At 33.7% G+C, this 21,502-nt stretch overlaps 1 protein-coding gene across 11 annotated transcripts; it reads left to right on the top strand.

Moving 5' to 3' along the window:
- The first annotated feature begins 1,628 nt into the window (after nt 1–1,628).
- On the top strand, nt 1,629–15,965 carry LOC104883140 (histidine-containing phosphotransfer protein 4). Of its 11 annotated transcripts, XM_048636947.2 has the most exons (11): nt 1,629–2,588; nt 5,855–5,928; nt 8,985–9,070; nt 9,176–9,661; nt 12,152–12,192; nt 13,770–14,335; nt 14,447–14,577; nt 14,692–14,760; nt 14,864–14,935; nt 15,478–15,550; nt 15,695–15,965. In XM_048636947.2, exons 6-11 carry the CDS (start codon nt 14,276–14,278, stop codon nt 15,740–15,742), a joined length of 453 nt encoding a protein of 150 aa, XP_048492904.1. In that variant the 5' UTR covers nt 1,629–2,588; nt 5,855–5,928; nt 8,985–9,070; nt 9,176–9,661; nt 12,152–12,192; nt 13,770–14,275; the 3' UTR covers nt 15,743–15,965. The 11 variants fall into 11 exon arrangements, with proteins under 11 accessions (XP_048492904.1, XP_048492910.1, XP_010665907.1 ...); XM_048636953.2 differs by lacking the exons at nt 8,985–9,070; nt 9,176–9,661 and having other exon boundaries at nt 13,945–14,335; XM_010667605.4 differs by lacking the exons at nt 8,985–9,070; nt 9,176–9,661.
- Nucleotides 15,966–21,502: the final 5,537 nt, after the last annotated feature.

Here is a 21,502-nt window from a genome sequence, read left to right as displayed (position 1 = left end):
ATGTCCCAACCTATGCTTATTTGCTCGGGCATCCAAGATTTCCGCCTATTATAGATTGGAGCGACATTTTAGAATACTAAATAACACCTATTTAAAATAGACTTTTCGCGATGTCTTTTAAAAATTTTGATGTATGGTTCTTCCTCCTATCTTTGGAAATCCCAACGAGTGACAAACTCAGGCAGCCAGAGCTTGTTGCCGGCAAAATTAATGGTGTATGAGGTGGTTGTTCTTAACTTTATTGTTGACAAGGTTAAGTGAAAAGTGAGGGAAGATGAGATGAAATGGTGATACGAGAAAATGAAGGGAAAGAGAAAAAGTAAAAAGTGTAATGGATGATGCTAGGAAAATTTAACAATCCTCAAAATAGAGTTTGCTTTACATTAACGCTAATAGTTTGTGAGATTCTAACTATAGTTAATGTTTGTGGTGCTCGTGTACCCGAATCATAGTTTATGCTACTCATACACCAAAGTCATAACTTGTAACATATTTTTTCGGGTAAAATCAGATACATAGAAAACCTACTTTATTATTAATCATTTGGACAATGTTTAAACATAATAATAGTACAATATTAAGATCACTTGGAAATTAACCAAAATGAGGAACTACCATGTGGCGAATATCTTAGAGTATGACACTTATACAAATTTATTTAAACCTACCACATAGCTAAAAGGGTATTATGTTTTCTTTTGTATATATTGATGGGATAAGAAGTCGTGAAATGTGATAAAGGCCTTGGCCCCCTATGGCCTTTGACGAATCTTGTCTCTTAATATTATGTATTTCTGTAATATTTCCTTCGTTGTTAAGTGTTACATTCACTTTTTTGCGTAACCTAATGTGCTTCTTTGATGATTAATATCTTTAGTTACACACAAGTAAAATTTATAAAAGTTAATATTTTGAAAGTATACATTAAGACACATCTCAGAAGATCCATTTCTCTATTTTCTAATATAATGGCAAGAAAATAGAGTGAAAATTAGTTGATTAAAAAAACTCAATCATAATTGAATTTGAAAGAAGTATAGAGAAAGCGAAAATAGTAAATTGTATTTTTAAACAGAGAAGCAGAACCAAGATGAAAATAAAATTAAGAATAGGTAGTGTTCCGTTATGGAATAAATGGTACGTTATGAACCGCTATCTCCTTCGTATATAAGCCGGTTTAATATCCTGCAAAAGAGAACACGTAAGCTAACCTCGGGGGTTGATTTGAGGAACTCCCCTCCGATGCCTAAGTCAATAATGGGTAAACCGGTAGCTCTCAAGTGGAGTATAATTTGATTGTGAACGTACCTTATGACTCAGATCAACGGGGTATTTGTAGGAGCCGGCAAGAGTCATTGCTAAGGTAGAACTCTGCTCTTATTGGCTGGACGTAGGTATATCCTTTTGGAATGTACTTTTATCCTCTATCGATGTTTATCTTTAGACCTATAGGCACATTTAGATAGTAACTGGATCAAGTCTAGGCCCATGTGAGAATGGCCCGAGGTATCCTCACGAAACCGGTATGACAAAGTCAACGATTCTGTGATAAGTGCATTGACCATGACGATTCATATCGGTCTACTGTGGACCGGTATGGAACTTAGTTAGCCCTCATATAGGTAGCATTAATAACTATTTAATTAATCTTCAAAAGAATATTCAATTTTTTAATAATTGTAAGTTGCATTTTTTTGGGGAGAAATTGACCGCAATACCACGAACTATGACTTGGGTGCGCGAGCACCATACATTGACTAACATTCATAATATCATAAACTATTAGCTTTGGTGCGAAGTGTATCATTAATGATGCCAAAGGTCAATTTTTGGGCGAGATTCCACCTACGCCGTCATTAATGGTACGCTTTGCACCAAGATTATAGTTTGTAATATTTTGGCTACTAATTAATATTTGTGGTGCTCCTTGTACCCAAGTCATAGTTAGTGATATTACGACCAATTTTGTCTTTAGTCAATGAATTTCGCTATACATGCACGTGATTATCTTATATTTGCTAAATAGATATTCATGCAAAAATATTTATCAAAGAAACTTTAATTTGCGATCAATTTTCCTTATTATTTAATATTATTAAATGTGTAACTATAATTTCACGATCTATTTGCTTTCGCACGCATCGCTACATATGATACTAATACTTAAATATCACTACATATGGGATTGTTCTCCCCGGCTTTCAGTTCAGTTCAGTTGCAACTAGTTCATTTGCAATCAGTTCAAGTCAGCTCCAATTATCATTTCTATTACTTATAATTTAAATCAATTCAGTTTAATTCAATTCCCTTCAGTTACAATTAGTTCAGTTTAATTCGCTTTAGTTACAATCAATTTAGTGTCGAAGAGAATAGTTACTTAACATCAGCAGGACATTTTAAAACTTGCTGTTGTATTACTCCACTGTGCACATGTGGGCCTGTGGCCGATCACGGATGCCATAGTTCAGCTTTCGCGCCATTTTTTCAACTGATCGATTTAACGAACCTCCTGTTCTTCCACAATTTTCGATCCTTTCCTCTATCACTGGTTCGATTTTGCATCAATCTCAAAACCCCGACACCAAATTGTAAGAAATCTATTTAATTTACGCCTTCTATTTCTTCTCTTTTTTGAATAATTTCATTTCATTAGTTTGTTACCTGAAAATTAGGGTTTCTGGAACTTTTGAATGATCAACTTTAAAATAATAATGTGAGATTAGCTTTTACGATGCTCAAATCAATTGAAGGAAATTTCTGAATCAAATTGCTCGTTAATTGTATTGCATTTCTGTGTGTTGGTTAAATTTTCGTTTCGTTTGTATTTTCAGTTTTGCGAAATTTCTTTTGTTGGCGTCTTAACAAATTTCTGGTTAATGCTGTACATTTTGTTCTAGTTCATATCTACTTTTTGGGTGTTAGCCTAAAAAATTAATTGTCAAGTATACTATTTTGTAATGTCGGGGAAATAATCAAGGAATCAATTATTATTAGATTTCTTAGCAGACACCTGTTTAAATGGAGTGCTGGAGAGAGGACGGAGAGGAGCATTCTTACCTAATTTTGTTAACCCTGATGAATTGCTATCTGGAAAAGGCGGATCGGTAGATGCAAGTGGTGTAGCTTTTGGCCAATTTAGCAGAAGTGATTAGCGAATTGTGTTCCTGTACCAATCCTCGTATTGTGAATCAGGTAGCACCAGAGAGGAGACAACCACTGTAGGGTATTTTAGTGAAAGCATGGTACCTTTAAGTATTAGAGTTTTGATTATTGTAGGTATTATTTCAGATGTACAGTGTATATGACACGACACGAGTGCTTAAGGTTGGACAAAAAGTAGTAATATTGTGGGTGCCTGGGTGGTGACATTGTGGGTGGTGGTAAAAGCTATTTGTTCTGTTTAATTGGCATTGAAGAAAAGGGGAAATATTCTCATGTATACTTACTGAGAATTAACTATACCTTGCTTTTAAGTGGAGCAACAGGACAATAACTACCTTTGCTTATTTCACCTTGAAGTGAAGCTTATTGGACCATGTAATGAGTATGGAAAAGGCATCAATTATATTACTACCCAAGTAAGAAACACAAACATACTTTGTCCACTGATCTATTGTCAATAGGACCAAAGGTTGGGTGTGTTATATAAGCCTTCAATGTTTCTCTCTGCTTGCTACTTAGATTTTTCTCATTTCTTTTGGTCTTCCAACTTCCTTATGCTAACAAATATGTTTGATTTATTATATATGTCAATGTTGGTCTTAACTAGATTTGTTAAACTAAATGTAAATTGTCAACCTGGTGCTTCTCATAGGACTTTCTTGCCCTAACCAGATAATGTTATATAGCTTTACATTGCCTACCTTGTTTAATACTCTTGATTTCCTCTCCAATTTTGTTGGCTACTTGTTGTGTCTATTATACGTGTTAGTTTTCTTATATGCATTGGCTATTGCTCCTAGGAATTTGAAACCATTTTTAGTTTGTCTTTTCTTTTTTTAGGTGGAAGGTGTTAATTAGATCTTTTTTGAGTTGAGAACATAACTAACTGAATCAAGAATTTTCTTTCATGCTTGAGTCATGAAAATCGAGATTTTAAAAGTCAAAGGCTCCTCATATCTTTTGGACATCATCTGTGGAATGCAAATGATATGAAATGCATGATGTTTCCCCAATATATGATCCTGATGAGAATTACATATAATAACTAATTGAGATTCCCATTTCACTTTGATTGTGCTTTTATATATTTTGACTTTTTATCAACTGTCCTAATAATTTATTGTCAGCGTGTATTTGACGCAGAATCCTTCAGAAGCCATTTATGTATTGGGCATTTGTAACTATTCGTTTTTTGTGTAATACGTCAACTAAGATATCCGATGAGACATGGCGGTATAACCAAGATTAACAGCACACTGAAAAACATATACCGCTTGAACTTGTAGTTTTGATTGTTGTGTGGTATTTCAAAAGCCACTGATTGGCTGATTGCAGAAGTCATTATTTTGGTTGTTGTATTATATTTTAAAAGCCACTGATAGTTTAGAACTCTAACAAAATGGTAAAGTATTTTATGTGAATAACCTTAGTTGATGGATGCATATTTCTGCTTGCTTTGAAATGCCATATATTTTATGGAATATGACAGTTTACTGCTTGACGTATCTATTTTCTGAATAGATTCTAGGCATTTTGGCTAGATAGTTATTTGAGTGTATTGCTATTTCCTATGTGTATACAATCTCTTTACCCTTCACTAGAGATAACTCAAATTTCTATTTTGAGAGGGTGGATAATTCAAATCTTGTAGCCTTGTGCTATGCCTAGACTTTTTATTGGTTTAGAAGAATTTTTGATGTTTGCAAATTTGAAACTCTTCATTTGGGTTAAGATGAATGAATCCTTTTGTGGCAAGATCTTGTATAAAAGGATATCACAATAACTTACCATTTAGGGTATAATGGTTTGTTGTTGACTAAATGATCTTTTGGGTTAGCTTTTATTGTCCTACTTAAGACTTACTTTCCTTCCTTATATGTTGTAAGGTAGTATGTTGGTCAAACCTTATCAATCGAAGATGTAACAAATAGAACATCTTCAGCTTTCGTAAATAAGTTATGAACCGTATCTTGCCTTAGCTATAGCCTTTTCAGTAACATTGGATAATGGCGTCTATAATAACATGTGAATTACTCTGAAATAAAGTACTGCTAATGTTCATTCATGAAGTTATATAAGAAAAGGTGGGCTTTGCAGAAAAAAAGGAAAAAAGACTTCTTACGTAAATACCCTAGTATGAGTGCAATCCAATTTAGACCTAACATGAGTATCTTCCGTTTTCAAACTACTTTGGAGGTCCTCTTGAAAATGCTTTATCTTGTATGCATGGACAGTTGATTGACAAGCTTTTACTTCCTCTTTCTAATGTTCTGTTTAACATCCAGATTCAATTTCTGTTACATGTATAACAGGTTAGAAAGCTAGGCGGGGAGCAAAATAGTTGTGTGAATTCATTCAATAGTATGGTTATTGTGATAATTTAACTTCAAAACACAGTTTCATGATATTTTACAAAAAAAAGTAGTTGGGAAGTGGAGAAGTGGAAATTATGAATTGAGCAATATTTGCCTTTCTTCTTTGTTTAATCTAGTACTTCTAATTACCCTTTATAATATGTTTAGTTCAGTGAGATGGTGGTCACTTGGTCCAAAAGGAAGATGATGGAGAAGCTTTTTTGTGATCTCTAGTATAAAGCTGGATCTTTATGTGTCTACATTTTCTCTGTTTGTTCTCCTGTTTTAAGATTGTGCTTTCTCTTACGTAACTGACTACTCTAATCTGGTACTGGCAGCTAGTTGGAAATCTTGGCTTTGCTATGTTGGGTAATATGATGGTTGACAGGACTCTTAATGGTCTTTGGTCAAGGTAAGATGATTTCATGCTTATATGTCTTCTAGTCTACGTTGCTTCAATTTATATCAATTAGAACGTGATCCTAGAAAAAATGTAGTATGGTCGACATACTACAGTAAGTCCATGTTCATAAGAGAGATTAATGTGGGTTATACATTAATTCATGTGTACTTGCTCTTGTACTCATTTCTTAAGAAAGTTTCCCACTTTCATCAGCACTATACTTCATATGGCATGCATACTTAAGCTTGCTCCTGTATTCATTCTTCTATACAAATTTTGTTTTTTGAGAAAGGATATCAATTAACATTACTGGCTCCATTATTTATCAAGTATGGATGACTTCATTGAGATCTTCATAACTGTTTAAAGGAGTTTTGCTGATTAGCTACTCGGGGATCGTTGTAATTGAGAAAGAAGGAATAATAGGAAAAGTTGTGCATTGGCAAACATGCCAAGTCGTTGGGTACAATTAAATAAAAACTGAGGAAGTATGAGTGTACTGGAGTTAAGATGAAGAAGCAATATTTAGAAAAAATTGCATTTTGATGAGTGTTTCGGGGCATTGTATCATGGTGTGAATGTCTAGACACTTGATCGTGTGATGAACACTTTTCTTTCAAGCGATGAGGGTAGAAGCCTGATGCGGGACGCAACTTGTTTATGCGTCTTGGTGCACAAGTAATATTTTAGAGAGGATAAGGGACTAGAACACAAAAACATTATAAATGAATTTGAACTAGAGCCATGCCACGCAACCAAACAAGGGACACCCTATGGGCTTAGAAAGCGTAAAGTTAAACACAGTACACAGAAATATAGGGAGGATCCATATCGCCTATACAAAGGTGAAATTTTAGACCAGTAACTCCTATTATTATGTATCTTATTACAGTGCTAGCATTAAGTTGAAATTAGATCTCTTCTTCTATATAATTTTGAATTTTTACTCAGGTATTATCTCTTGCGTTGGTGGAGGAAGCGCCACTTTTTGTTACTTGAAGCCAATGAATTTAATTGGCATCCTTATATCAATATCCTTGTATCTTTGAGTTCAGCTTTTCCTAACTCCGAAGGAAGTTATGTTTTATAAATGTCTTGTACTCTCGTTTATGAATTTATGATATTCGAGAAGAGAACCAGTTTACACAAGTCTTGTCAAGAAAATTGAATCATACAAAATCTAAATAATCAATTCATAAATGAAAGAAAATGAGAGCATACTGAAAGAACTTTATATTGAAGCTATAAATAGACTTCAAGGGAAAACGAGAACATACTATAAATAATTGAATAAGAAAAAAAGTGAACTACCCTTCTAGGAAATGTTCTTACCAATTCCTATTGAAAGGAGAAGAGATAAAGATAGAAGTAAGTTGGGAACTTAGTTAAGATAGTGGTTCCTTGAATTCCAAAGCTTTTACAATCTGGGGAGGATGAGGATGAAGAGATTCTAGTAGTTGATCATGTTTTAGAAGTTTTAAGTTAGTCTTGTACACTCAATATATGTTGGCATACTTGGAGCTGATTTTTTTTTCTATATACTGTTGAAATGTATAACCAAAGGAGTCAAAATAGGGCTATACATAAGTAGATTGTGCAGACAAATGCTAGTAGGGATGGCTAAAGCTTTTTTTTTTATGGTAGATGCTATGCTTCATGATGTCTATTCAAACTTGGGATACTTGCGATGATGAGCAGAATAAATGCTGCAAGCAGAATATCTGCGGAAAAGAGTCCGAGTGAAAATTACCTTGAAGCTATCATCTATATGTATTTCTTTCGTTTGCACAAGTTTCAGATTATTCTTGTGAAACGCTTTCTTGATGGACTAAAGAGGATACTATTCTAGAAAACCCTGAAAGCAGCTAATTCCTTAACATGGCAACCCTTATGTGTCTCAAGAGTCCATTGCACAAGAGGCTTCATGTTCACTTGATAAATTGTCCAATCTGTGGAGCACTAATAAAACTTGTGCAAGTATAATTCTATTTAATGGTATTAAATACCCTTATGTCTTGAAGGTTCAACTGTATCCTGTCATCTTGCCATGATCCGGAATAGTGCTCATTTTAAAGAGCGGTCATCTTTGCTTGATGATTTTCAAATAATGCTGATTAATTTCAAAATAAAGCTCAACCTTGGTATGTTTGTTGCTGTTGATCTTTCTACTAAACATTTATGAAATTTGGTAACAATAGAGAATAAATAACAGGGACTCAATGTATTGTTCTCTTTTGGCGTGAAAAATGTTTTACTTCCACCTCATGGGGTAAGAAGATAACTCTAAGTGATCATATTCATAATAACCCTGTAATACCAATTGTATACTTCCTTATCCACTATTTTTTTAATTTGTTTTACAGATTGTCTTATTTACAGACTATCTCTTAGTTAAATATAAACACCTCTGTAAGGAAAATGAGTTGTGTTTTTTAAGAAATGCAGAGTAATAGCCTCTTGGAGTTGAAAGCTTTACCTATGAAGTCGCTATGTCGAAGAACCAAAAGCTTATGTTCTAAGTTATTGACTGAAAGAGGCTATATGCACCACTGAAAATGTTCAAATATATTGCTCAATTAGCATATAGGACAGGACAAAGAGGACAAACAAACATCGTGGAGCCTTTGGCACACATTAGAGGCTATGTATGACATGGTCCTTTTATGTTAAAGGCTAAATTTGATGTAGCTTGAAAGCGACTGACGGTTAGGATTTAGCATGTTCGTACTGGCATAATGTGTTGAAATGTGCTGATTTTGGTTGTAGAAATCATGCTTACCTCCTTTGATCATTGGTGTGCTAAGACATGGGTATGACTGCCTATCCATAATCCAAGTGTCAAACACCTCGGGGCTCAGTGTTCTAGACACGAGGACAATGTGCTAAAATAGACATGATTACGTGACATTCTTACCTTTGCGTGTGATAGTTTTCACGTTACTATGACATATACATATATTTCAGGTTGACTATTTGCAAGTTCTTCCAAAATTATGATCTCAGGTCCATTTGTTCCCTGTTGTTTTCTTCTTATATATTTTTTCTCTCTGACTTTGTAACTCAAGATGATTAAAGTATCTTCCAACGACTAAGTGTTGATTAAGAACATCATAGTTCGTACTTCGTACCCTCTGCCAAGTGTGTGTCACAGGTATGTGAGACCAAATAAGAGCCGAAGTAACACATATAGTAGTTTCTTTTTTTCTTTTTTCACCAAGAATGTTGATATGAACTAATACTTTGCTTTTGTGGCTAGAATTAGGGAATTTCTTGCTTTTGTCCAGCTTTGGCTTGGTATGATGTTGCAAACATGAAGTGATTTAAAAGCAACAAGTGTTGGCTTCGTGCTTCAATTTCATCCATGTTACTAGTACTAATGTTGTCCAGGCCGGGATGCTTATCAACATAGGAGACAGTGATAGGAGAAAAGGAACCACTACCTATGCCTGAAGGAAACATGAGATCATATTCTGATCCCCCTCCACCCACACCCTCCTATCTTTTACTCTTAATTCTTTAACAAAGGAGTAGATGTGACCACACATTTGCAAAAGGATACATTAGAGAGGCTGCATGTGTAGGAAAGACGAGTCTGATTTTCACTTCTCCCAACTCTCACTTGGTTTTGGAATCAGAATAAAGGGAGAATCTCTGTCCTGCACTTCCTTTACCAATTAACAATCTGCAGAAATTTTGCAGTAAGGTGAACAAAGAGGACATGATAATGACAAATGATTTAAAGGTAAAGTTTTTACATCAATCATCATTGGTACTTTTCTTCCCATTGGTACTTTTTCCTTTTCTGGTTATCAATGATTCTCTTATCGTTGTTTTCTGCTGTTTTTAGTGTTCCCTGCCCAAAGAATCAAACTTTGTTTTCTTAAGCCATGAGAAGTATCCCAAGGATGCCTATTTTAACTGAACTAGATAGAAATTGAATCTCGGATATGGATTCCTCAGAAGTAATTAGTAGTAATGTTCTTGAGAACTAAGATAGTTTTCTGTTTTCATTTGTGTTCTGGGAAATGTGAACTGTTTTTTTTTTTTCTTTTTCATACTGGTTCAAGTAACTTATGGCATCTTATGTAGAGTATTGATCTGTGCAAGCGTATAGGAGTTTTAAGTTGAAAGAGCATTGAGTGCAGGTTAACGGATCAAAGTCATTTGCTGAACTTTACTACTGTAATGCTGTATGAACACAAGTTTATCGTCTTTAGACTTTAGATGTTTAGATAAGATCAGAACTGTGTCGAAGCTCAAGGAGCAGCTTGAGAATTCAGTGCATGACTAGTTTCACTGAATGGAAGAGATTACTAATTCACTGTATGAAAATAGGTACGAGAATGCATTTTATTACCTAGTCTTTGTTAAATTAGCCCTATAGTACACCCTGCATGTACAAATTTGCCTCAGATTGCAGTTGTGAAGGATTTAGCAAATTAGGTAACACTAATCCTAGTTTTAGGACGTAGATGGTAGGCTAGCCGCTAGTAGTGTTTAATATCTCTCCCTATCTAATGGAGTTCTGCCTTTAGATGTGATCATCTTCTATTCTTCTGTAAGATACTGTTCCCTATATGGCACTCTTAGAAGTAGGTTTAGCCTTTTTGGAAGATATATCTTTGCAAATTAAACTGATCTTATCCCACAAAAGGTTAGCAGGGAAAGCGAAGACTGTTTATTTGAATAATCAGAATTCACAAGGTTGGCACCTAGAATTCTAAAGAAATCCAGTTCTATTCCACAACCGAGCAGGATTCGTTAATAACTACTTGTCTGATATTGGTTCATAATATTTGTTTTTGTTGAGTGCCCTGTCATTTCTTGCATAAGTTCTAATCCTTTTGTGATTGATGCATCTGTAATCTCATTAAGTTAGGACAGAATCTTCGTTACATAATGTAAAACATGCACCTGTTCCGCCCAAAAAAAGGAAAAAGGAAAATAATGGTTAGGTTTGGCTCTTTTGGGATAGATTCTCTTGTCTTATACCACAAATATCATATTATCCCAACTTACTTGCTACTAACTCAGTTTTTTTTAATTGGCACATTTTATTATATAGTCATAGGTGGGTTTTTTCTAATCGGAACATTTAGCCCCTTTTTCTTATATGGTAGTTGATTCATCAGCTTTCTTTTACTTTTACGCTCGTTCTCTCTACCTACTTTACTTTTACTCTCATTCTCTCTACCTTTTACACCTTTTCCTTGGTCCATGTGAAGAAGCAATTGTGCCAATTAAAAGAACAGAGTACATATTTCTTGTATAGACGTCTCAATTTACCTGTTATACACCTCTTTCACAGGCCTTTCCTCACAATTTCTTGTCTAGCTTTGGGGTCTCTTACTTGTAACCCTTATTTTTATCCTTATCTTTTCTAATATCCTCGAAATTCACGCCAAAAGCTAATATAGAAAGTTCTAAAAGCTCAATCCATTTCTTATAGATCTTCCTATTTTCCATTTAGTCAATTTCCAAAAGATCTTCGTACTTTTACTTTATTCCTCTCTTGGTAAAGGTTTGCTCCCTTTCTACATTACGTTTTCCTATCGAACCCACATAATTCTACACTTTCTCACAATCACATTTTCTCTTCTATTAAGATATACAAAAAAAAAAAACTCACTCTCACACTCCTCCTTACCTTGGTACTTGATGACAGTAAATAAGATTTTTTAAGAAATAAAGAGAGCATATTAGAATATGATATCTAATCCTAAAAGTGATTTTTATGGTTAGGATGGTGGGCAATCACAACTAAATGTGGTATATGCCAAGCAATTGTTTTTGCTTAGTGAATCTTGTGTTTTATGATTTTTTATAGCGCTTTCCACCATAAATTGGCTACAAATGCAGCATGTTGCATACACTGCACTATCATTTTTTGAGGTTGCATGCTTGTCATGTCAAAAAAGCTGGCCATTTATCCTGTCACCATTAAGGATGAGCATATATCGAGCTTAAATGAGCAAATAAAGATTTATTTGGTTATTGATATTAGAAATATTAGATTAAATATCTTATGGTGGAAACAATTGGGACAAGAATGATGAATCTGACATGCATTGAGTGTTCTTTTCACCTTCTTCGAATTTATTGGCTGTGAAATTAACTTATCTAAACTTTTCTTTATGTAAATTAGTAGAAATAAGTGAAAGTAACCTATCTATTGAAAAGATGCGCAAAATTTGATGTCCTTAAAGTTGAAATAAATCTAACTCCTTCTCAGGTAATTTGGCATAGGGCTACGAAATTATTTGGTTCTGCAAGGTAAACAGTTGATTAATTACTACTTGTATTCATCTTTCATTAAGTCATTTAAGAAACTGTGCAAGCTGTCAGTATAAGTTGTTTGATGGAGTATTTTAGTATGGACAAGGCTGAATTACAGGATTTCAAGACTATAGCGGCCCGTTTGGTAGTTGGTCATAAATGGTGGTAATGGGAATGAATTTGTGTGTAAATTTGTGCAAAATATCATTGTTCATTCCCATGGTAATGCTAATTTATTTTAAAGTGTCCACTTTCCTTCTTGAATTTTCATTCCCATCCAATACCACCTTGTAGGTGGTAATGGGTGGTAATGGAAATTGCTTCTCCTTGGAGACAAAAACACAAGTTTAGGGGGTGAGATTGCTTGCCCATGGAGAAAAAATGACTACCCATGGAGATATTAAGGGTGCTTCCCTAATAAAATTACACTTAAAATTCATTCCCATTACCGCAATCTATTAACGACTACCAAACGGGCCGTAGATGTTTTATACAGGTGAGGTACTTGTACTGTCAAGTTCTATCTCACGGGTAAACTTAAACTTTCTTCCAACTGGTTCTTTTGTTTATTATCTAGAACGAAGAATCTCATGCAAGGGCATCATAGTCTTCAGATATGCTGAAGATTCCCCATGCCTTCTTGGCTTCTTGCAATCTTGCCCATCCAACGTTTTCATTTTTGAGAAAAGAAGTGGCCAAAAAGTAGTTTACAATTGCTTGTTACTCTATTTTATTGGTCGATTATCTAGTTTCTTTATGTGGTATCTCACTACGCTATCTTATTGGTGGATTATATAGCTTCTTGGCAAATTTCTTGTTCACACCCGCCCACTAAGAAAACTCTTGTTAGCTAAATTTTAGTTAACTAAATAGAAGAACAAGAATGCTAGGATACAAAAACTTAGCTGGCTAATCATCTAGCCATGCTCTACTATTCATGAAGTCATGACCAGATCAGTGTGACTTTGGACTGTTAATGTACCAAATAGGAAAATTATACATTATGCACCTAAGTGTACAAAACTATGTAAATCCAATGATGCGTTGCTACACATGCTAGACTGATGTGTGCATCACGCGTCCGGGTGCATCAACTACATGCACATGTCACATATCGGTGAGTGTGGTCTGTGGTGCATAGGTTGGTAAGTATACTCGGACTCTTTTTTTCACCTCAAGTATGCCTGTTGGATTCTCAACACTCTGGCATGGATATGGACACTTTGACACTTTATTTTAGGCCAAAAATTTACGTAAAATTTTCATGAACTAGTTGAGTCGAACACTAGGAGTAGTACCCATATCCTATATGAGCATCGAGTTCAAGTAACATACATACGGGTGCACCATGTAAGCAATGCATGAAAAAGAGGCACCTACTTTCTTTTACAATAATGACAAGAAGGCGCAGACATAAGCACTATCCAAAAATAGGTGAAAAATTTATGCTTGCCCCTGCTATTGTCATACAACCGATGTTTGAACTAAACCCTGAATTGTATATTGTTTCAAAGATATTTACATGCATTTAGAAAGATGAGAAGAAAGTTTAATCTGAACCTTGTACTTCACAGAATCAAATAGGAATCGAGTGTATTAGACGCTAAGGCCCCTGTTGCACTTCACTGGAGCATACAGGAAATTTTTTGGAATCTGCTGAGCTAATTTTCACGGCCAATAAATTGACAAACAGGTTATGTCAGTCTGATATTATCTTTTTGATTTTTTGTTTAAAACTCTTCCTGGCAGAGTTTAAAGGCAGAATGCTATGCGACCTCACAGTGCTTCCATTATCTGTTGCTTTTATGCTCCATACCATATCATTCATCTCACATATCATTCTTATTGTGGCCCCCAACATCCCTACTTCAGAACATTCTCACCTCTTTCCTTCCTTTTCTTATAGGTTTCACTGTTTTTGTTCCTTTTTTCTCCCTCCCTATCCTCAAATCCTACTATATAAACACCATTTGGCGCCTCAATATGATATAAACAAACACTCAAGCCTCAGCCTCACCTAAGAGCACTAGAAACACACTACTCTTACGTACACCCGCTACAAAACCATCCTTTTGCACTGATGGAGCGTAACCAGTTGCATCGACAAGTTACTCAAATGAGGCAATCTTTCTTTGATCAGGTTTTATTTTGTTCCTCTCTTAATCCTACTATGTATTTAGAAGTTGAATTTACTCTCTTAATTCCTCATCTTTTGTACTGTTTTCTGACTTATTAATGGGGTTTCTTTCAGGGATTTTTGGATGACCAATTTATTCAGCTAGAAGAATTACAGGATGACACTAACCCAAATTTTGTAGAGGAAGTTGCAACTCTTTTTTACAGAGATTCAGGAAGGTTTCTAGCCAGTTTAGAGCAAGCAATGTAAGCCATTTTTCTTCATATTTCTCTTAGAAGGAACTTCTGAAATCACACAAGCATGTTGCTTCAAAAGTTTAAACATGAGACACTAGTAATGGAGTTGCGCTCTGTTTACAGGGAAAAAAGCCCGTTAGACTTTGTTAAGTTGGACAACTACATGCAACAGTTCAAAGGAAGTTGCTCAAGGTGCGCATGATAATGGTGTTAATTAGATAGACTTAATGCTTAGGAGTAATAATCTTTCTTTGGACTTGACAGTTTCTAACCACAAAATTGTTTGTTGATGCAGCATCGGAGCTAAGAGGGTGAGAAATGAATGCAACCAATTCAAAGAGTATTGCAGGGCAGGAAATAGTGATGGGTAATTCTCTTTTTGTCAGGAATCTTTGTATAATCAGTGTAATTCATGGGGTCTGCTTATTCTGATCAACTTGAGAAAGGGATACCATATCTTCCAAGGAAACTCTAGTTCAAAAAATAAATAAAAAGTTGTGAAGACAATATTTGAGAATCTAAGACAGCTGAATAGCCTATGTTATTCGAAGTTGTGTATTGGTGTTATACAGCAGTACGTGTCCAGGTGTTAGAATCGGCTAAATTGTTGAAATTTTCAATATGTTCGTTCCAAAATAAAGTGTCAAGGAACTGACACAAATCCAAAATACTTGTGGTAATATGAAATTATGAACAGGCCGAGCTTATGTCAGTAACTTCTAAGTATTAATAAGGTTATGTATGGAGGGAAAAATACTTTCGTAACCTACCTTATCAGACAGCTACATAAATTACGTAATAAATCTAAAGTAACAAATCTTAACCGCCAACTGCCTTTTAGTGTAGAACCATCTTTTTTCCATTCGTTTCTAACTTGTCTTGCTTATTGCTTTTGCATGGTGTAAGCAGCTGCATGAGGACTTTCCAGCAATTGAAGAGAGAGTACGCGACTCTGAAGAGAAAGCTTGAATCCTATTTTCAGGTTTATATTTGCTTTATTTCAGCTAATTATATTCTTTTTCATAGTTGTAAGAAATAACCAGAAGTGCTTACTTATTTATTCATGTCTCCATTTTTGTTACTATGAATACTTTCTTATGCTAATTAATTTGTTCATGATATTCAGTTGGTTAGGCAAGTTGGACCGAGGGAGATGGCTACTCGGCGGCGTTAGATGCTGGGTTTCCTCAGATAAGTGGCTCAGAAATGGGGCTGGTGAACTTTGTACCAGTTTATGATCTAAGAATCTCAGTTGCTGGAGCCTTAGGCCCTGCTTCTTGATCTTCACTTGATGAAATGGGAGAATTTTGCATGTTGTCCTGTGCTTTCAACTCCCTTATGTAAGAGATTAATGTTGTATCCGTTCTACGATAAATGAAAGGCAGGTTAAATCATAACTTTCTGGTGCAGTTTTTGTTTGTCTTGCTGCTGAATATGTCTTTTAAGAAAACTCTTTCTTTTGGGGGGAGGAGTGGAGGCAGTGCAGGCGGTGCAGCTGTCTAAAACTGACCAACTTGACCGGGTTGGGCTGGAGAATATTGTAACCTGAAACCAATCTGCATCCGATCCGAAAGTAGCCCAAAGCATGGATGGTGGACTAGAGACCACCTTCCTCTACGTGGTCCTACTCCAAACGCATAATCTTGAATATAAAACGCAAATTTGAAGAAAAGGAAATTAATTTTTTTTAAAAATGGTATAACTCCCAACAACCCTGGCTGATAACTCAATTCCGCGGATACCGCTCCAAAACTGCAATTTTCTATCTACTTTTGGTACTACAAAATATCTATGACATTTCTTCTGCAGAATTGCGATCTGATGAAATTTGGAAGAAAAGGAGCGAAAGAAAAAAAAAACGTTATCACAGTAAACTTTTTTTAAAAAACAAAATCAACTACTATCATTTATTACTTTTTGTATTTGCAAACATTGATATCTCCCCGTGAATTGCGAATTCTCCCACATTTGATATCACATTAAACTTTTTTTAAAGAACATTAATTAAATTAAAAGAACATATTTATAGGTAAAAAGAATACATAATTCAAAATTATATATCATTTAATAAAAAAGAACAAAGGTAATAATGGATAAAAATTTAAAAGAACATATTATGTAGGAAAAAAGAATAGATAAACTAAAATTATCTCATTTCATAAGAAGAACGTAGGTCATAACGGGAAAAATTAAAATAAAACAACATACATAATTACGTTAAAAGAACATATTTTATTTCTAGGTAAAAGAACACATACTTCAAAATCATCTCATTTTATAAAAGAACACAAGTCATAATGGTAATAATGAAAAACAAAGTAAAAGAACATACCTCCTTACATCAAAAGAACATATTGTTTAAGTAAAAAGAAAAGATGCACAAACATTTACTAGAACATCATCCTCTGCAATTTTCATAACAAAATCCAAATTTTGTTTCTTTCCACATTGTCTCAAGATTTGAAGTATTTTTACTATGTTCAACAATAATATATGTATCCGTTATTGACATATATCTTGAAAAAAATATGTCTAATTTATAAAAGAACATATCTAGCTTATAAAGGAACGTACAATTCAAATTTAAAGATCATACTTTCTCTTAAAAAGAACATGCTTTTTTGTTTTTGATCACCACCTTATTAAAAGAACATGGGTCGTAAAAAACAAATAGTAAAAGAAGGTACAATTAAAATAAAGATGATGTACTTTTATAAAGTCAAGGGAACAAATAATTTACAATCAAATAACACGTCTAATAATATCTTTTTTAATGTTTTTATTCATTATTGTTATTTTTTATAGATTTTTGTTTCTCAACTAATTATATGTACATGTTCTTTTATAATCAATATGGTGTTCTTTCTTCCAATATATCTTGTTCTTTTTATATTTTGATGATACTATATAGTTTTTTATTTCCCAAGTATTATGTGCACATGTTCTTTTATTTGCTCTTTATTTGGTTCTTTCATGTTCTTTGCATATGTATTCTTTCAACAATTGCAAATATATTTTGAAATCAAAATTAGTTGTCTTTCTATAATTGTATAAAATGGTAGAATGCTATGATTTAGTTTTTTTTTTTAATCAATGGAAAACCTTCCATGTGCGCTAGTAAGTTTAGCTGTTTAGGTTATAAATTTGAAAAGTTTCCTCCACATGATACGCCACTTAGTTTAGATGGTAGTTTTTTTATTTTACTTTTAGCAATATATCTTCCGCATTATGTACTTGTTTTGGAGCGAGGAATTGTTAAGATGTAACTTTTTAACTGGTAAGATGGTAATTAAAGCTTAGTTTTTACTTTTTATATCTTAAACGATGTCGTGTGAAAACAAGTGCACGGTGTGCTACATGCACCCGGGTGCACATACGAAATTGCGGATAGCTAAACGGACTCAATGTAAGTCTAAAACTTAATTAAATTTGTCCGAACTTGATAAATTGATGCCTAAATATGACATGACCAGATTAATAGGGAACTTGAATTAAATCCAATTCATTATTATGTCGATCAAACCCACCAAATATTCAAGTAACTCATAAGTAGTCATGACTCATATTATAGATAATTTATTGAGACCATAAAACAAAATGTCAATAAGATATATAATAATACAAATGTCACATGCATTTTTCAAATATCTATTTTGGACCATATTAAAATTATTAAATTAAATGCAATTAATTGATAACCGATTCCATAGTCATTTTACACAAACTTTCCTAGTGATGATTAATTACTTCCAACTTACGATAATCATGTTGACATTGATCATATATATCTTTAATTAAGTATAAATAAAAATTATAAAAAGTTGATATTTTGAAGATATATTTTCGAGACAGATCCAACAAGATCCTCACATGACTATGTTTATGTATAAATAATACAAGATGGTTGACTTAGAATTTGTGAATAGTGTCAAAAGTCAAAATAGTTAAATAAAAAAACCAAGGAAATATTACATTATTAAGGGTGTGTTCTCTTCAACTTATTGGCCCTGAATTTATCTGAACTGAACTTATTGGAACTTATTAAACCTAATTGGACCTGATTTAACTTATTGGATCTGATTGAACCTGATTGGAACTTATTGACCTGATTGAAACTTATTAAACCTTATTGGCCCCGATTGAAAATTATTAGACCTTATTGGACCTGATTGAAACTTATTAGACCTTATTGGACCTGAATAAAACTTATTTGACCTTATTAGACAAAAAACTTGACCATTAATAACATAAATATTACCCCTAACGTAAATACTACCCCTCAAAATTCATTATGAAGTAATAATTATTAAAATTCATCCTTTAAAAAATTATTATTATTAATTATCTCTTATGATAATTAATTTAACAAAAAAAAATTACTATTTATATATTTGCCTATACATAACTTTCACCACTAATATATCTAATAGTCTTGTTTTGATTTTATAAAACACTAGTTATTTAAAGACGAATTGCAAAATATTGTAATTATAATGATTATTATTATTGTTAACCTTAATTATTTGACCGTGATTATAATATTATTTAATAATAATATAATCAGCTAATAGTAATATGAATAATCAAATAATATACAATAATACAAGTATAATACTATACATTGTGGTACTTTAATAAAAAATTCTAATAGTTATATGAATAATAAAATAATAGACCATAATACAAATATTTAATAAAATAATAGACACTAATACAAGTATAATACTCCCTTTGTTTTTTTTTATCTTTCTCACTTAGAATCTTGACACTATTCATGCATAGAGAGAATCTTCTCAAATGTTCTCAATTTATAAGAAAAAACATAGTCATGTGGGGTCTTGTTTGATTCGGCTCAATTAGTATTTTATTAATATCCAATCGTTATAATTGTTACTAATATATAATGAAAGATATTTAAGTTTTAAAACGTGCATTGGAAGACGCGCACAGAAAAGTAGGAATGATAAAAAACAGAGGGAGTACTATATAATCATTGTAGTACTTTAATTAAAATTCTAATAATAACATAATCATCTAATAGTGATATGAAATTATGAATAGAAATAATGGACAATAATACAAATGTTTATTGAACATTGACTATTTGGACTTTATTGGACCTGATTAGACGTGATTGAAACTTATTGGACCTTATTGCACCTAGCTGATTGGAACTTATTGCACCTGATTGTAACTTATTGGACCTTATTAGACCTGATTGGAACTTATTGCCCTCATTGGACCTTATCTGAACTTATTGGACCTTTAGGGTGCGTTCTCCTCAACTTAAAAAATTAAGTTTCAGGTCCAATAAGTTCAGATAAGTTCAGATAAATTCATATAAGTTTCAATGAGGTCCGATCAGGACAATAAGTTCCGATCAGGTCTAACAAGGTCCAATAAGGTCCAATCAGGTGCAATAAGTTCCAATCATATCTAATAAGGTCCAATAAGTTCCTCATCGGGCTCATTTGAGGATCCCTTTATCCCCTCAAGTGAGTCCCCTTCATCTTAAAAGTATGACGCTGACATATTTATCCTCAAATAAAATTGAATTAAAGAAAATAAAATAAATAAATTCATTACGATTAACATCAAAGAAATTTAAAGTTTAGATATAGTGAATCCTGAGTAACCTCAAAATTTGATAATGCTAAAGAAAATTATTATGTTGTTTTCAATGTCAATCATTAATATTATATGCCTGAAAATGTCTCCAGTAAATAAAAAAAAAGAGTGTATATAACAAATATAATGCAGGAAATATATCCAAGTTATCTTAATTATTGTCATACATAATAATAATGTATAAATTTAATTCTATACCGCATTAAAAAAAATAGGGAATTTCCCAATGGTAACTCTCTACTATGAAATATTTGTAATGGTAAATCGTTTTTTTTTTTCAGTTTCAAAAATAACCATATACTTAATAATAATATACAAAAGTAACATTACTGACGGTAAAAGCGTCAATTCAACTGTTAGTTTTATTGGTTTACCTGACCCAGTTTAACACCAACCCCCAACCACCACCAAACCCACTAACATGCATCCCACCCTACCACCACAGTTCCAACCCTCCACCATTGTTCCACCCCTTCACATGAATCCCACCCCACACAAATGTCCCACTTCTCCACTACTGTCCCACCTCTCCACCTAAACCCAACCCCACACCACTGTCCCACCTCTTGAAACCACTTGACTCATCGAAATCTTAAACTAGCCTTGAAACCACCACGCCCTCAATTTGAACCCTACTCTAACCACCAAAACGACCATTTAACTCCTCGAAATCACCTTATCTACAAGATAGAGAAAGAGATAAATAGAATCGCAGCGAAGCAGACACAGAAGGGAGGGAGACTCGAGCTAAAGAGAGAGGGGGATAACACCAACATCGAATAGTCGCAGTCACAACAAGAGCAGCGCAACAACGATAACGCCACCACCATCGGATTAAAGAGAAAGAACATATGAAACAGGAACACCACCAGCCGCAGTAACGTGAAAGGGAGAGAGAGCACAATGACGTTGAAGATCTGGAGACAACAACTAAAGACAAAGAGAGATGCGAAGAGAAGTCACGGTGAGGGAGAGAGTTATGAGGAGAGAGAGAAAGTAATTGGGAGGGAGAAAGTGACGGTGGTATGGTGTTTCGGGTGGAACGGTGGTCCTAGTGTGGGGATTTATTAGTGGGTTATATAGTGGTTTGGGCTTGACTTGGGTTAAGATAGTAAATAAATTTAACTGTTGAAGTAACGGTTTAACTATCATTGATTTCACGGTTGTATAATATTATTTTACATAAGATTATTTTTGAAACTCAAAAGAAAAACTTTTATCATTGCAAATGTTCCATAGTACAAGGTTAGAGTGAAAATTTCCAAAAAAAAAAATAACCAATGGATTACAAAGACTTAATGCTTCA

This window comes from Beta vulgaris, chromosome 9, assembly GCF_026745355.1.
Source record: "Beta vulgaris subsp. vulgaris cultivar EL10 chromosome 9, EL10.2, whole genome shotgun sequence".
Classification (NCBI taxonomy): Eukaryota; Viridiplantae; Streptophyta; class Magnoliopsida; order Caryophyllales; family Amaranthaceae; genus Beta; species Beta vulgaris.
The sequence above is the reverse complement of the archived record's forward strand: the minus strand, read 5'-3'. Positions and strand labels throughout refer to the sequence as shown.